The sequence below is a fragment of the Melospiza melodia genome, chromosome 18 (genome assembly GCF_035770615.1).
Source record: "Melospiza melodia melodia isolate bMelMel2 chromosome 18, bMelMel2.pri, whole genome shotgun sequence".
NCBI classification, from domain to species: Eukaryota; Metazoa; Chordata; class Aves; order Passeriformes; family Passerellidae; genus Melospiza; species Melospiza melodia.
This window is the reverse complement of record NC_086211.1, coordinates 16439088-16455156: the sequence shown is the minus strand read 5'-3', so window position 1 is coordinate 16455156 and position 16069 is coordinate 16439088. Positions and strand designations below refer to the sequence as shown.

At 42.2% G+C, this 16069-nt stretch overlaps 1 protein-coding gene across 28 annotated transcripts in view; it reads right to left on the bottom strand.

The window, feature by feature from the left end:
• Positions 1 to 16069, bottom strand: part of MAPK8IP3 (mitogen-activated protein kinase 8 interacting protein 3) — a 71944-nt gene that overhangs the window by 37513 nt on the left and 18362 nt on the right. For 11 of the 28 annotated variants that reach the window (XM_063171365.1, XM_063171367.1, XM_063171373.1 and 8 more), the window contains exons 2-7: positions 11937 to 12057; positions 11119 to 11189; positions 10304 to 10395; positions 8115 to 8138; positions 4068 to 4212; positions 206 to 455 (exon numbers count right to left, since the gene is read on the bottom strand). In XM_063171365.1, the coding sequence (XP_063027435.1) occupies positions 206 to 455; positions 4068 to 4212; positions 8115 to 8138; positions 10304 to 10395; positions 11119 to 11189; positions 11937 to 12057 (703 nt within the window). Of the gene's footprint in view, positions 1 to 205; positions 456 to 2883; positions 2999 to 4067; positions 4213 to 8114; positions 8139 to 10303; positions 10396 to 11118; positions 11190 to 11936; positions 12058 to 16069 lie in introns of those variants that run through there. The other 17 variants (XM_063171372.1, XM_063171378.1, XM_063171384.1 and 14 more) reach the window with 8 other exon arrangements.

Genomic DNA, 16069 nt, shown 5'->3' with positions numbered 1-16069 from the left:
ATAACTGATGTTTTCAAAAATTTACTATGCAGAAAACTGCTAACATCCAATTAACCCTGTCTCATTCATGTACCTTTCGAAGTCAGGCTTCCTCAAATTCTATACTTACAGTGCAATCTCCCAGCCTCTCCCTGTAACAGAGTGACACAAGCACTGCTAAGTTGATTATGTTAGTGACCAAGTACCTGAGCTCCAGCTGCCATACCTATGCTGACGTTCCTCATCTCCTGTGTGACCTGGACTTCCATGTTCCGGCTGTTACGCTTTTCTCGTGCCCTCTTATTGCTCTTGGTGATGCCATTGGTGTACTCGCTGATGGGCTGGATGCTCTCATTCAGAGGGGTGACAGCAGCAGAGGGCACAGATGATGTGGGAGTGTTGGACTTGGTTCCCGTGGTGCTCGGTGTGGCAGCTGCTGAGGACTGCCCAGATTCAGACATTTCATCTTGGGGGCACTGTGGCAATTCCAGGGCAGCAGAACAGAAAGGGAAAAGCACAATTATACATTTCAGTAAGTCCCATTTGCTGGTGTATGGCTGCCTTAAAGCATTATGAGCATGGTTCTTGCTCATTGTACCAGTTACATGTCCCATTGTTTGCTGGTGACACAGGGCACTACCACCACAGTGAAGCAGCAAGTTCTCGTGCTGAGCTCAACAAGCAAATCCCACCTGTAGAAAGGGCTGATAACCTTCTTCAATAAGGCTTCAATAAGGCTGATAACTCCTTCAATACTGAATACTGGTCTTCACAAATCACACTGGTATGTGATCTCAAGAAAGGTGGCCTTATCACAGGAGAAAAGCACCTGTAGCTCACACTGAGTACAGTGAAAGCTGAAGGGCTTTGGCACCTGCAGCAAACTAGGCCAGTGTTTCCCAAGGCTGGAAGGCAATATGGATATTGCTCGGGAAGGATCTGAAGTGGCCTCTTAGAAGTCTTGACTGATGTCATTACTGTAAGCCACCAATACACCTAGATGAGAAAACAGCAAACTGGTTTTGCCACTAAACTGCAGAAGCAGAGTGGACACTGATCTGGGATACTCTGGCTTGTCTGACACAGGAGACCTATGTCCCCAAACCACCTTATACATAGCTCGGCAGGCATGGGTCCAGCTTGAGAACACAGCATAAACAGGTGTGGTCTCCCACTTCCAAATGGCAGGATGACAATACCCAAGAATTCAGAAAGGTGAGAAATGAACACAGGAGATGGATTCTCAGTATGGAAAGTGCAAAACGGCTCTTGGTGCAAACAGACATTACAGCCCCACTTCTTGTACCATCACCTCTTGAGGAACAGAGAGTCTTCAAGGCTTTGTCAGGATTTTACACTGTAAGCTGTGTTGGTAAATTAAAGCACAATGCTTCAGTCAGACAAGGAATGCCCTGACTAGCACCATGACCTCTCAGACTCAAAGGAGATTTCCCCACTCTTAAGGGCAGCATGCTCTAATTACTGCCTGCAGGGAGGTGACATAGTTAATGCTGAGAGTTATATGCGACAGTGAGTTGCAACTGGGTGCAGTGGCATTCACCTGCACATCCAGACCCATCTTTCATCTTCACCACTGGCCTCTCTCGTCCTGTGCAAGTACTAGAGAGATCCTGGTTCTGCTCAGAGGCTGCTCTGAGCCCCCAAACCTCGAAGCTGTGACAGGGTTTCACTTTTCTCATCTGGAAGTTTCGTTCTCTTGTACTAATAACAGCTTCACAACATGACAAAAACATCCAATATGGGATGAGTGAGAAGACTGAAAAAAATGGTGATTTAACCCTTTGCAGCCTTATTTTTGTTAAATCTGGAATTTTATTGAGATCTTCCTTTAATTAGACTGGCCTCTGTATGCTTATCTTAAAATGCTCTGCTGCACACTGCACTACAGAAGTCTAAAGGTTTACACTGCACCTGCGCAGTTATACTGGAAACTCAGGTTTTTTACAATGGCCCTGCCATTAAATGCAATCCACATTTTGTGTATTTTCAGCATTATTAGTCTAAATAGCACACACATTCCCACATGAATATCCAAACCATCTCCCTTCAATTATCCTGGTTTCAGCATCAAGACTGAGATGAGAACTTTGCACTTAGGCTGCTACATGTTAAAACCACACTTCCCACCTCTACTTCAATTTCCTGATTTAGGAGCTACTTTCCCAGTATGTAAAGAAAAAAAAGAGTCAAAAAGGATTTTTGATAATAAATAGGCTCCAGTAAGCTTTGGACTACCTCAACTGCAGTTTGCCTTCTGTGCTTTCAGATGTGCAAAGGGACAAAGATTATCAAGTGTGAAGTGCAACCATAAAACCTCTTTCCTCAAACAAAACTGCTGTTGGATGAAAGATTTCAGGGATGTTCTTGGACCCACTCTAAGTCTATGAGAATAAGCAAAGTTCAGAAGCATCTCAGCTGTGTAAGAGACACCTAGGTGGGTCCACTCCACTTGTCATTCCTTGTTCTTATGAACCAGATGTCATTCAAAAGCCCTGGATCATCAGTGTCTATAGGGTAATATCTGTACCAGCAATATCCTGTAACTTCTTGTTTATTGACATAACCTGCCCCTTACCCTGAACATCTGAATAAGTAATTACCCCAGTCTTTCACTACTCTTTGGTTACAGATGTGAGTTTTGTACTTCCCCAGAAAACACACTTTATCAACCTTCCAACCTGCATTGGAGAAATTCCTCCCAAATGTATGTACTACCTACGTGCTCCTCTTCACAGCCCAGAAGCAGGTATCTTCCTTCTATTGTCTGAGTGCTCTGTTAATGCTAAATATCGTGCTAAGAGTACAGCTCTTCTCTCCAGCACAGGAGGCATTCTCCAAAACCCACAGCTCACCCAAAGAATAATCTCCACAGCCACCACTTACCTACAGCCATACCTGTAAACCTCCTAAACATCAACTGTGTAGTAGTGACCTCCAAAATGCATTGTAAAGGCCCAACATTCATAGCAGTCATATGTCACCATGAGAAGCCACAATTGTATGGTTATAACACTGAAAGCATAGTACATAAAAACAAAAATATTAAGGACTTTAAATCTCCAAAACACTGTATAAAATGAATGTAAAGCTGAATGCAAAAATAAAATAATGACAACAACTAAAATAGAATATAGTAATAAAAAGTAAACAAGGACACTTAAAATGTAAGTACAGCCTGGCCTCATGAAGAACGAAAGATAGTGAGAATTGTCAGGTACATACTGGGAAGGTGAGTCATGTGTGAGTGATGTCAGCAAAATATCAGACCTTTGAAGAAGAGGCTCATGGGAAATGCATGGACCATGCATAGCCTGATCTGTCAGACCAATCTCTGAATAGCGGAGAGGAGACCCCTGAATGGCAGAGCAGAGCTCAAGATGCGCCAGGCAGCCCCATGAGCTGCTGCAGTGCAGGTGCAACACTGTGAGGATTTTCGAAGACCTGGTGCAGAAGGCAGAGCAGTAATGGTGACAGATGTACTGAAGGTAGACAGTGCAAGTCTAGAGCAGTGACTAGGCATAAGAGGAATATAAGACCTTTAAGCACAGTGCAAGAATTGGGCATTCAGAGAGGATAAGAAGGAGCCCTTTTTAGTGAATACAGGAAGGCCAGGAGATCAGAAAAAAATGACAAACACTTTAAGGGCAAGTGCAACCCAATGCCTGGCCCCACCTGAGTTGCAGAACCATTGCTCTTATCAAAGTGGAGAGAAGGGACAGGTTCTACCATGTCCTCTCTGAAATAAGCTATTAAGAAGTGAAGAATTTCTCTTCACTCAATCCCTAACTGCCTCCACATACATCCCTCTCAACTTGGGGCCAGCCAAGTAAAGGAGATTAACCCTGAGACAAAGCAGCATGAGGAGCTGTGTCAAATCCTTCCTGCATCATATGCCAGATCTGAAGAAGAATACCCTCCCACATCTAGCAGTGCTACTATGAGAGCAAACACAAAGGGAGAGGCTGCAAAGGGTTACGGACACAGATTGTCTCTAGCTTAATGAAAATGTGAGATGTTAGCAACAGTGAAGGAGTGGGAAACCCTTGCTCTGTGATGGTCTAGAAAACCTTGTAGCTGGAGTTGGACTGCAGCTGGCCGAGGTCACTCAGGTGCCAGTGGTCTAGTGTTGGGACGATCTTGGCCCCTATCTGTCCACGTACCATGCCATCAGCGAGGGGGAAGACATTCAGGGAGTTGGGACGTTCCTTCCTGCTAAAGAGACAAACAGGGAGAGAGAGGAAAATGTGTTAGCTGGGTACATCATGGTTCTGATAGAAAACAAACAGCACAGTATATGAAATACTAGTTACTAGAAACTGGACTGCAACTGTTACCCTCACATGGCAACTGTCTGAACTCTGAACTCCCACACTTCCTTGGTGGTGGCTCTCAGTCCCGTGGTGCTGCTGCTAAGAGTAATACCTTCTCCTGGGGAAACTCTAAGATAGAGGGGGTCAGTGGCCATTAACAGGTACAACTGACTGCTCAATCAGTATGAGAAATTTGGAGAAACATGAAAGTGCAGCCAATTTAAGTCAGTGCTTCTGAGAAACAAAAGTACTGGAGGAAAATAAGCCACGGCAAACAACTCTCACAGCAAGAAAATAAAAGCTCCATAGCTACTAGAGATGTCACCACAGGGAGAGGAATAAGGCTTTTAAGTGTCATCTACATGAAACTTATGACATTCCACCCCAAATCTGGTGAGCTTCAACAACAGGAACCAGAGGGGTTGGATCACTTCCAATTCTAAGCAAGGAAGAGAGTACTTGTATTCATTGATCTCCCTTGATACCCATATTACAATGCACTCACAATTCAAAAACTAAACAAAGATATAAATAAATGCAACATGCATATTGCTAGGTGTCTCTAAGTGTGTTCTGTTCATCCTCTCCTTTCTGGCAACTGCAGGGACTCACTAGTGCAGGTCTGATTCTGAACAAAAAAGCTGGCACAGATTTTGAGACCAAGCTTCAGTGGGAGAAAATTTAGAGAAAGCAGAGGAGGTGGAAAGGCTGTGGCACCAGCTTGCCAAACCCAGCCCCTGCCGAGCTGAACTAAAATGATTCTCTGTGTGATGTGCATCCATACTTGGACTCAATCCTATTTCACCTATTCCTGCACAGGGCTTCTGCTTAATCTTGGGAGTGTGATGACACCTGCTCTTCTGTAGCACGCTGTTAGTAACAGCAGACCTCCACCTGCCTTTCTGTAATGATCATCAGCATTGGGTGTCATGCCCAGGCTGGGAAACAAGGGCAGCCACCTCACCTGTGACCACAGCAAACAACTGCTACAGGGCCCCTGGGACAGAGCAAACACACTAACACAGGGAGTGGTAGACCAGCCAGCTCTTTTAGGAAGGACAGAGATGGAGTGTCCAGCAGAGGAGACAATGTTTGCTGAGAGAAACCACAGTGCCCAACCTTCTCACTCTAAGCACTGCCCAGCCACCACAGCATGATGCACTGCTGCATCAGTGCGTACCTCAAATAGGCAAAAAGGCCTCCTGTGGCCTGTCCTGGATAGGCAAGATGGGGCAGAAAGGTATTTCCAGCATGGCCTGCTTCGCATGCACTTTTCCTAGGAATCTGCACTAAAATCCTCTCCTGAAGATGCTAGACTCATACATGGAAGTTTCACACACAAACCTTCTCAGAGAGGAGGCATGTAACTGGATTTTGGAGGAACACAAATCACTGATAAAACATCATTAACCTTCTCACAGGTAACAAGCAATAGAACAAGAGAAAATGTCCTCAAGTTGTACCAGGGTAGATTCAGGTTGGATATTGCAGAAATTTTTTTCACTCAAAGACTGGTTAAGCATGGAAACCTGTTGCTCAGGGCAGTAATGGAGTCACAATCCCCAGAAGCATTCAAAAGGCGTGTGGATGTGGCACTTTGCAATATGATTTACTGGGTGCGAGGGCATCCAGTTGAAGGTTAGATTTGATGACCTTGGAGGTCTTTTCCAACCATAATGATTCTATCATTCTCCACAGATTCAAACCCAGACTTCTATGTGATAGGAATTGTCAGTTTCCTTGTAACTTCTCCTTTCCACTACCAAAGGCATCTCGCTATTTGTGACTTAAATAACCACTGAAGGTTTAGTGAAAACATTCTACTGCTGTTTGTCCCAGTTTATGACTGTAACTTGCCACTTACATCTGCTCCTACTAGGTCATGGATGCCAAAGGACAATTACCTTTGCCTGTCTGCTGTAGGTACTTCTCTTTATCCCACTGCTATCATTCCAAGGACCTGAAAGCTTCTAACAGCTGGATTTCAAGTTTCTACAAAAGCTTACTAGGCAAATTTTTCCCCTCCTAGGAAATCTTCACCCTGGTGCTGATACAAGCACCACAGAAAGTAGAGTTAATTATGTGGAAGAGATCATAAAGGCATTCAAAACTGGAAATCAGAACCACTTTATGCTACAATATCAGAAAATTCTTAGTTATACAGTTTAAGAAATAACCCAAGGTCTCTAAGAGTCTACTTCCAAAAAAATCTCTCTTTTTATGCAGAAAACAAAAAACTTGGGCCATTTTTTGAGATGCTTTAACCATTAGGTTTATATCTTTCCTTTTCTTCAGGACCAAATTACAGTTTTAAGAGAGTCTTGCTTTCACAGGTCTATGGAGCAGAAGAAAGTTTCCTATAACATTCATAGGACAGTCCTTGTCAAACCAGTGGTGCAGCCAGAATATCCTAGTGACTACGCTGCAATGACTTGACATAACTCATTGGCAGCACTGAGACATAAAAGCTGCCCCCAAAGTAGGCTGACAGACATTAAATTATATGTTTTCTTTTTTGTTAATATGTAAACATACATACTTAACACACAAGGAAATATAGGAGCCACCAAATGGAGAGGAAATGTGTGAATTTCACAGTCCCTGTTAAAGAGGCACAGGGTCTCTATAGCATCAGAAGCTGTAGAATCTTCAGGAAAGAATTTTAGCACAGACTGTTAGGAAATTTCCTTGATGAGTTTCTTTGGAAACACCTTCAAGCCTCTCTAAAACCTCCCAGGAAAGGGGAAGGAAGAGCTAGCTCTAGTTTTGCAGTCCTGAAGTTGGCTACCAAATTTAAATGCAAATAAATTTAAAGTATCCTGATTTAGACTCATCCCGGTCTAAACTTTAAGTGCTGCAGTTGCTCTCACATACCCAAATCTTTCCAGGATCAGCCAGGGTAAGTCTTAACACTTGATAGTTCCACCTTGAGTTACAAGGTGAACAGTGCACTCTCCAATAAAGGCTTGCAGTAGCCAAAACCTGAATTAGGATGTTCTACAAGCAACATCCTACAGTTTACAAAATGTAACAAAACTACAGTTTGCTTGCCAGCATTTAAAGAGGAGAAGTAGTCTTTTTGAAGGCTCTGTGCACAGCACTCCCTGCCCAATCATCAGCCAAAAGTGCCATTGGAAACTTAGTGACACAGACATTTGTTCTACTTCCACTCAAAAATCAGGCATGGCTTGCTCTCTAGTGTAAAATAAGAGAGAAGAAATTTATTGGAACCTGAGGGAATTGCATGAAGCTGTGCCAGGGGAGTTTTAGGTTGAATTTCAGGAAAAAGCTCTTCCCCCAGATGGTGGTGGGCAATGAATGAACAGGCTCCCCAGGGAATGGTCACAACCCCAAGGCTGCCAGAGCTCCAGAAGCATTTGGACAACGCTCTGAGGCACAGGATGGGATTGTTGGGGTGTCTGTGGAGGGGCAGGAGCTGGATTTGATAATCCTTATGGGCCCCTCCCAAATCAGGATATTCTACGATTCTACAGATCTATGATTCTATGACTTTTAAAACATTAGGGGATGTGAAGTGTAAACATCCCATCCCAGACATCTGATCCTGTTTTGGGAACAAACTTGCGTGTCTTCTGCATTTGCACGCACAAGCTTCTCCCTGCTGTGTTATCCCAGCTCCATGGCTCCCTCAGCACCCCTGAACCAGCAAGTCCAGCTCAGGTGCCAGTGGACACAGAGAGCAAATATGCCAGTACAATACATTCCCAGCATCACACTGTCACCACTCCACAGCAACCTACAACACTTGGATTAATGAAGTTCAGATGCAGCAATAGGATTTACCTTTTCCTCCAGGACTGGCGATGACTGCAGTGACAAACATAACAGCCAAACAGCAGCAATTCCACAAAAAGCAAGACAAAAAGAACAACCATTAGAGAGCAAATGTCATGCAAACATGCAACCTAACACAGACACAAGGTACACGTGCACTGCAACCCCCATGCCACATGGAAGTAGGTACTGTGGATGTGACAGCCTGGTCAGAGAATGAGAAAATTTAATAAGTTTTCCCAGAATTGGTTTGACAGACTTTAGGGAGTTGAAGATAAACAATGATAGCTTATTTTCATAAACAACCTGTAGGTGGTGTTTTCCTCTCTGTTTTCTTTGTTTCCTCAACAATTGCTTATAAGAAGGGCATCTTGTTAATTAGCCAATTAGGTGAAATGTATTGATTAATTGATCAACCAGGTCTATCTGTATCAGAACAATGTATAAAACAGGATCTGAAGTAAAGAGGTGAGCTTTATGCAAACCAGCCTTCTGGAGAGTCTGTGTCGTTTCTTACTCAATAGTGACAGGTACAAACTCATTACACCTCTTGGATGGCCATTGATACACACCACCTCCACAAAAGTTGCAGCAAAAACTTCTCCCTAGCCCCATTTATTTTAAATAAATGCACCCAAATTTGTTTTGCAGGTCATGAGAAATTATGCCTATCCCCCCACCCAGTGCACTAAGATCCACAAACACTGGTGGTGTTCCTCCTTCCAGCTGTGCAATTACATCAAAACACACCAGGCCCAGGTGCTGTGCACAAGCACAACAAACAGAGCTACACACACACCCCCCCAAAAACACACACACACACACACACACACACACACACACACACACACACACGCAAAAATTAACTAAAAACTCCCATTTCCCACTGGTAGCTCCTAGACTTGGATCACAGTCCCATCATGGGCTTTTCACAGACATACAGTGTTTCTCTCCAAGGACACTAGCAATGTGCCACACTTAAAGGATAAAAGACAAACTTCTCTGACATGAAAAGGTCATTCTTGATGAAAATTTTGCCCTTCACCAGCTGAGATTGGCAGTGTTGTAGATACTACCAGCAACACTTCACTGGGCCACTCTTTCATGGAATGTTAACATAAAGCTACAATTAATATCAGCTTATTCAAGAGTTAGGGAAGTAAAAGCTTTTAAGCTTTTTAGAAAGGAAGAAATTAAAACCAATTTCTACTATGCAGTCCAACTCAGAATTGGACTTCAATGAGACTTGTGGCTCCCTTTCAACTCAGGAGATTCTATGATTCTATGACTCAAAGCTGGCAGGTGCACACAGGACTCACTCTTTAAAAGAGAGATGTTCTAAGTTTGCTTTTGCCTATGGTACTTTTAGATTTTACTGTAAGCACTTCCACAGATATATTCTTACTTCCAGAAGTGTAAGCTGGGAGAGAAACAAGCCTAACACACTTATCCCATTCCATCTCTAAGATTAGGATCAGATCATCAGATCTGGGAACTCACTCTGGATTTCCAGACTGAGGGATCGAAAAGAAGGAAGAAAAACAGTCTGGTAAGGGAAATTTTATGAACAGATGAGCACTTACAAGCTACTGCTTCTTTCTAGACCATGTCCTCTCAAGCCCTCTACACCGCTTATCTGCCCAGGAAAGTTAACATCTAGCTTTTTTTTTTGTTGTTTTTCTCAATTGATTCCTATATTTTAGACAATTTATTTCTACTCAGAACCCAAACACTCCAAGAAGGGAGGAAAATCCCTTTCTTGGACATAAGTGGGATTTTTGGTGACTGATAGAAAGCTTCCTCTGAAAGAACAACATGAAAAAATCCTGTAATGGCTAATGCATTTAATTGCTACAGTTTTGCTGCCTATCCCACATACAAAGACATGCAAGCACACAAACATTTTATTTGACACCATCTATTCTATGGATAAACTTTTACACACTACTTAAGAACATGAACATGTTTTCCAGAGGCCCCGTCAATAGCAGCATGATAAAGCCTCACCTTTGTAAAACAACAGAGAAAGCTCCTCACCATCAAGTACCCACAACTCACCCAGAACCCATTAACACAGAGCTTCAGCTACAATCCATGTCCCCAGGGAAAGATCCTGCTCTGTTTCCTCTCTCAAATGCACACACTCAGTGTGTAAGTTCCCAGGTGACACGTGTCACATGGAAAGGTCATGGCCCTACCTTCTCCCAGGTACACTGCCCTCAGTTTGGTTATTTCCTCCAACTTGCTGCATCTTAGATCGCTCAATGTGTTCCACATAGGTCTGGATCATCTGTGAGGAGAGAAAAATCCATGAGGCAAAGAGATGAGAAGGAAAGACTCATTTTCTGTTTTTGTTTAATTTTCTGTGGTATCCACTTCCAGTCCCCTGGGTTTTTCTGCAGACTTCCTTGTTTTTACTGTTGCCTTCTAAGCTGATGATGTAAGTGAATGGTCTAATCTGATAGAAAACTTATCAGCAAATAGTGTTCGAAATCACTTCAGCTGAATCTCACAACCAAAGAGCCTTGAAAAAACAACATAAGTCTAGAGGCTCATTGGCAATGGGAGATGAGGTAGCAGGGCACTATGCACAGCATCACAGAACAGCTCAGATTGGAAGGAATGTCTGATGGTCCGTTAGTCCACCCCCTGCTGAAACAGGGTCACACAGAACGGCCACAGGACCGCATCCAGGTGGCTTATGAATATCTCCAAGGAAACTCCAACACTCCTCTGAACAACCTGTGCCAGAGCTAATTGCCCTTGCAGGAAAGCAGTTTTTACTACTTTGTTCAGAGTGAATTTTCTGTGTCGTAGTTTGTGCCAGCTCCATTGGGTACCAGTGAACACAGTCTGTCTCCATCCTGTTTACAACCTCCAGTCAGGTACTTCTGATGTTCCCAACTTCAGAAGCACTAGTCATCACTAGGATTGTAAAGCTGAGTTCTTTGACATGATATAGTCATGTAGATATAGACAAAGAACTTATTTATTTAGAAAGATAATATCTTACCTCTGTGTGACGCTGATGCAGAGCATTATACTCCTTCTTCATTTCCGATTCACGTTCTTCCAGCCGAGAAACTGCCAAGAGAAGATTCCCAACTATCAGCTAACATGCCTGGCACACAAAATGAACTATTTGAGAAACAAAGCCTATTTTTTTAGAAATTAATTTACACCTACTGAATAAAACAAACAGAATTGTGGGATTTGGTCTTTGTTACACTCTTAGTTCATGGGTACCTGCATCTTCCCAATACCAGTGATTTTGCACTATAAATGCAATAAAACCACAGAAGTTTTTCAGCAGTAGCCTGGTGCCCCGTAAGCATCTTAGTTTGGCAACAATTTGTTGTCCTCTGGGACTGGCCCTTCTGGCTACTTGAGGAGCAGGAGTACTGGACGAAACACCAACAAATTCTGAGGGGAACTTCAATGCCTGCACTTATTAAGGAAGTATTTGTAAAACAAATACATAAACTAAGTAACTAACTAACTAAATAATTAGTGTGATGATTTTTATAAGAATGGAAGATTCTACAAGGAGAAACTGGAAACCAGGTTTCAAAGGCCCAAATCTTACACATTGCATCTGGAGAGACAGACCACAAAAGAGAAGAAATATAGCCTTTACTGAATTAGTGCGGGTACATCCCACCCTCGGGAAAGCCCAGAATTTTACATCAAAGTAAGTGATAACCAGATATTTTGGGCTTTGCACAAATTACACTAAACCAAAAAAAAAAGTATGAAGATTATTTTTAAAGTAGTATTGTATGTGTGTGGAAGGCATGTGTATAATGGTGTCTGGTGCACAGCTTTGCTTACTCTGGTCTGCATAGTTTTTGGTCTTCAGCTCCAGCTGTCGAGTCTGAAATTCAAGGTGTTCCACTTGGATTTGTAGCTCTTTCTTCTCCTGTTCCAGTGCATCTTCAAACTCTATGAACTTCTGCATAGGGAAGAAGTGTAGAAGGAGGCACAGATGAGGATTACATGCAAAAAGGGTTTGCCCTACCATGACCCTTCCTCTACTCAAAAAATCGAAATTTGAGAGAATATAAAGTGAGGGAATATAAACTACAAAATCAGAAATAAGAATTTTTAAGTACTGTAGGTAGCACAACCAAGGTGAAGAATCTATTTTATATTAGAAACTTATTGTTATTTTTGATGTATAATAAACATAGAAACTATGTTCCAACATAAGTTCTGTAAACCAGTACAACTTTATCATCTTCAGCAATGTTGGTCTTCTTTGTGCCAGGCTGAATTTTAATTCCTGTTAATTTGATGTCACAGAAGAAAAATTTTATTTACAATCATGTATTTAAAAATAGCTATGTCAGAAACCTTCAGACTAACTCTTTTAATGATGCAAATGTAGAGAACTCCATCCAAAATTCCTGTGGGGGGACAAGTCTTGCAGAAATGTGCAAGTCTTTTGGAAAACTAAGCTCCAACTCTGGTGCTGCTCACTCCCATTATCACCAACACAGAGGCAGCTGCACGCAGCAGTGTGACCCCGGCGCAGGACACTGGACCAAAAGAAAAGTCTTAGAGATACACTCATTTCACAACGAAAACACAACAGGAAAATACCTGATTTCAGGGTGTTCTTTCTGTAAACTATCACTTCTTGCCTGCAAGCTTTAGTCACTCCCTGCTGTGGACACCAGCACACAAGAGTAGAGTAAAACATGTGGAACATTCTGTTCAGTTCCACTGTGGGATATTACACAACTCATGGTAGGAACTGGAACCACAGGAGCTCCATATAATGAAATATCACAGAGTATCGTATAATACCATTAAATAATATAATATAATATAATATAATATAATATAATATAATATAATATAATATAATATAATATAATATAATATAATATAATATAATATAAAGCATCATATCATATAATAAAGTATCATATATCATATCATATAAATAAAGCATCATGACATTTTTAAACTAAGCAGGAACCCTGGGAAGTCAATGCAACTCCACATCTCTGCAGGACCAGCCTGGTTCTTGTGTCATACATGGTTATCAGAGGTCTTCTGCAGAATACACTAATGCAATAATGACCCATAGCCCACACATCGAGGTTTAGAAACAGCTGCTTCTAGTACCATCCCAGACACAAATGGTTGGGAAAGTCTCTAAGGCCCAGAGAATACATGCCTCTCTCCAGCAAACCAAGCCTGAATGTTACCACCAGGCTCACAGGGCCACAGTACTGCAAAGCTATCCCACCAGCTGCAGTACACATCCTGGCCTGGCTTATACACCTAAAAATTCAAGTCTTGTTGCATTACTCCTGAATAGTTCCACCCAGAAAGCCAAAAGTACAGCATTATTTGCACCACCCAGTCTAGTAACTAGAACACCTAGCTGAGCTGCATGAGCATAGTTTGGAGCAGCCCTGGATCTGGAGCTGCTGAGGATGACAGTGAGAAGGAAATTAAGCCATGCAGGCTTTAATCCACCCTTAAAAATGTTTATGGGCCAAGAGGAGCCCACAGGAATTAAGAGGAGCCTGTGAAGAGCTCACAAGGCTTTGCTTCTGACCCTGCCTCTCTCTCTCCAAATTTTTTTTGCCAAATCCTCCTGAGGTCCAGGCCCATTAGATTCACCAGCACATGCACAGTGGCTGGAGAAACCTCCTCTGTCTAAAAGCATGGATAATGGGGAGGAAAAACTCTCTCCACTCTCTCCTTCTGCCCTCTGCATGGGGGAAGGGTTCTCTCACAAACTCAGAGGCATGAGAATTTCAATTTAACAAATTAAAGCCTTGTTTTACTTCAAAAGAGACAGATACTGGTAAGAATCTTTTTTTGGCAAAGACTCTCAGGGAAACTAACACATTTAAATGCTCAGTAAGATTATTTTGTTAAATTCTGCAGATGAACCAGTCTGCACTGCTGCACTCTCAGGGTAAACCTCTGCCCATTCCCTACCGCTTTTACTGGAATTATTAGCAGGGACACTGGAACCATCATTATAAACTGGATCCTCTCTGCAGATGACTGAAAGCCACGTTACTTATGATTCTTGCAAACTTTTAAAATTGCTCAGTAAATTCCTGGAGCAGTGACTCAGTTTGCATTCCTACATATCTGTATTTATAGAAACAATCAAACACACTTTAGCCATTTCTTGCTTCCCTGCACTCAGTGTTCTGCAGTGCCTTTAACCTCTAACTGGGCTTTTAACTTTATTCCTCTTCTTGTCCAAATTTACTGTAATAAGTGCTTGGGGGTTTTTCCCACTGATGGCTGTTTTGCACAGAACTTTCTAGAAACAGCAAAAATACCAACACCTTTCTTCTGTTATAAAGAAGTCATCTCAGAGGCTAAAAATTTACTTATTAATTATATTTTAAGATTGTTCAAGGGTTTAGATTTTTAAATGTGTTTCCTCCTGAGATATCAAACACTGAAATCCCTTAGTCACTCAGCCAGCAACCTGTTTTATAGATTCTGAGAACTTTATAAAACAACCTGCTTTGTAAATTTGTGGATTTATTTTTGAATGCTTTTTCAGAACAACAATATAATTTCAGAATTAATAAAACAGGAAAAGAAGTCCTAACGGACACTGACAATGAGCAGTTTCACTTGCTCCATCTAGAGGCTGATGGAAATTATACCAAGAGAGTGTTTTCCTGGTATAATCTGTATCTCATAGGATTTTGCTGGAAGCACTCTGTGCTAAAGCTTTACTGATGAACCCTTTTAATTACAGCCAAGGGCTAAATCCCCATCACATTGCAGTGGCTCAGCTTTCATCACTTTCCTGCTCCCATTTCTCCACGCAGGAACATGCAACATCCTCTCGTCTCTGCTCTTAACTTTAACTCTTCTACAAATATGGCTCAGTCTTTTTCCTCATACCTGTCTATTTTGCAACCTAAAAGTAATCAAAGAAACATAAAACTAGAAATCAATTAAGCAGCTGGAAAAGAGATATGAAGACAACTATATTAAAAATTAATATTGCCCTAAGTTTTTGTAGGGCAGAACAGCATTTTTCATAAATGCATGGCAGGATGGCCTATCCTGGTGCTGAGGAGATCAAATGATGGCATTTGTGTGCAGGGGCCCAAGGGCTTGACCCAGTTCCTGGCTGTGCAGCACCTTGTACCTGCTCTGACATCAGAATTCATTTAAGTTTCTCCATGCTCATCACAAGCTCTGACAGCAGGAAAAGTCCCAAATCCAGAGTGAAGTGAGCAGCTAACACAGCAGAACAAGGAAAAGATTCCTTGTAGCAATGTATCTGAACTTGGATCTCAGTGTGCACCAGCCATATAATCTGTAACTGTTCTTATCAGAATTTTCTCAAAGCACCGTGAAATTCATCAAGGTTACTAAGACATAAACTGTGCTAATATAAGAACGAAGAAGCTGAGAGACTGCATACCAGGATGGCAAGAACTAGATAACAGAGGACTGTAGAACACCTGCACGGTAACCAATCATGGATGCTGAGAAATGGAGGCAGAGAACAAGGGAACAAGACAAAGGTACCAATCAAGAAGCGTGATCTTAGTAGTTTGTAGAATCCATAGAAGTGCGCGTAACGTAAATAAACGGCTTCTGCTTGATCACATCGGTCAGTCATTCAGGAGTCCTGGTTCACCCACAATAATCCCACGGCTTTGCCGAAGGAAGATGTTCCTAATGTCCAGATATCACTGCTGCTCATCCTTCATGGCACCAGTGAGCTCTTACCAGGGTATCTAGGCAGGCTTTAGTTTTCCCCAGTAAGCCACAACAGACCTTCCATACAACATCCAGGGAAACACCTCACTAGCCACTAGAAACAGCAGAGATTTAACTAATTTTTAGCCAGAGATGGGAGCAGACCCACAAGTACAACTAAGCTGCACCAGAAGTTCGGAGAAAACAGGCACTTGACATTCATATGAGTTACTCTTGTGAACGAGAGCCTCCAGAGA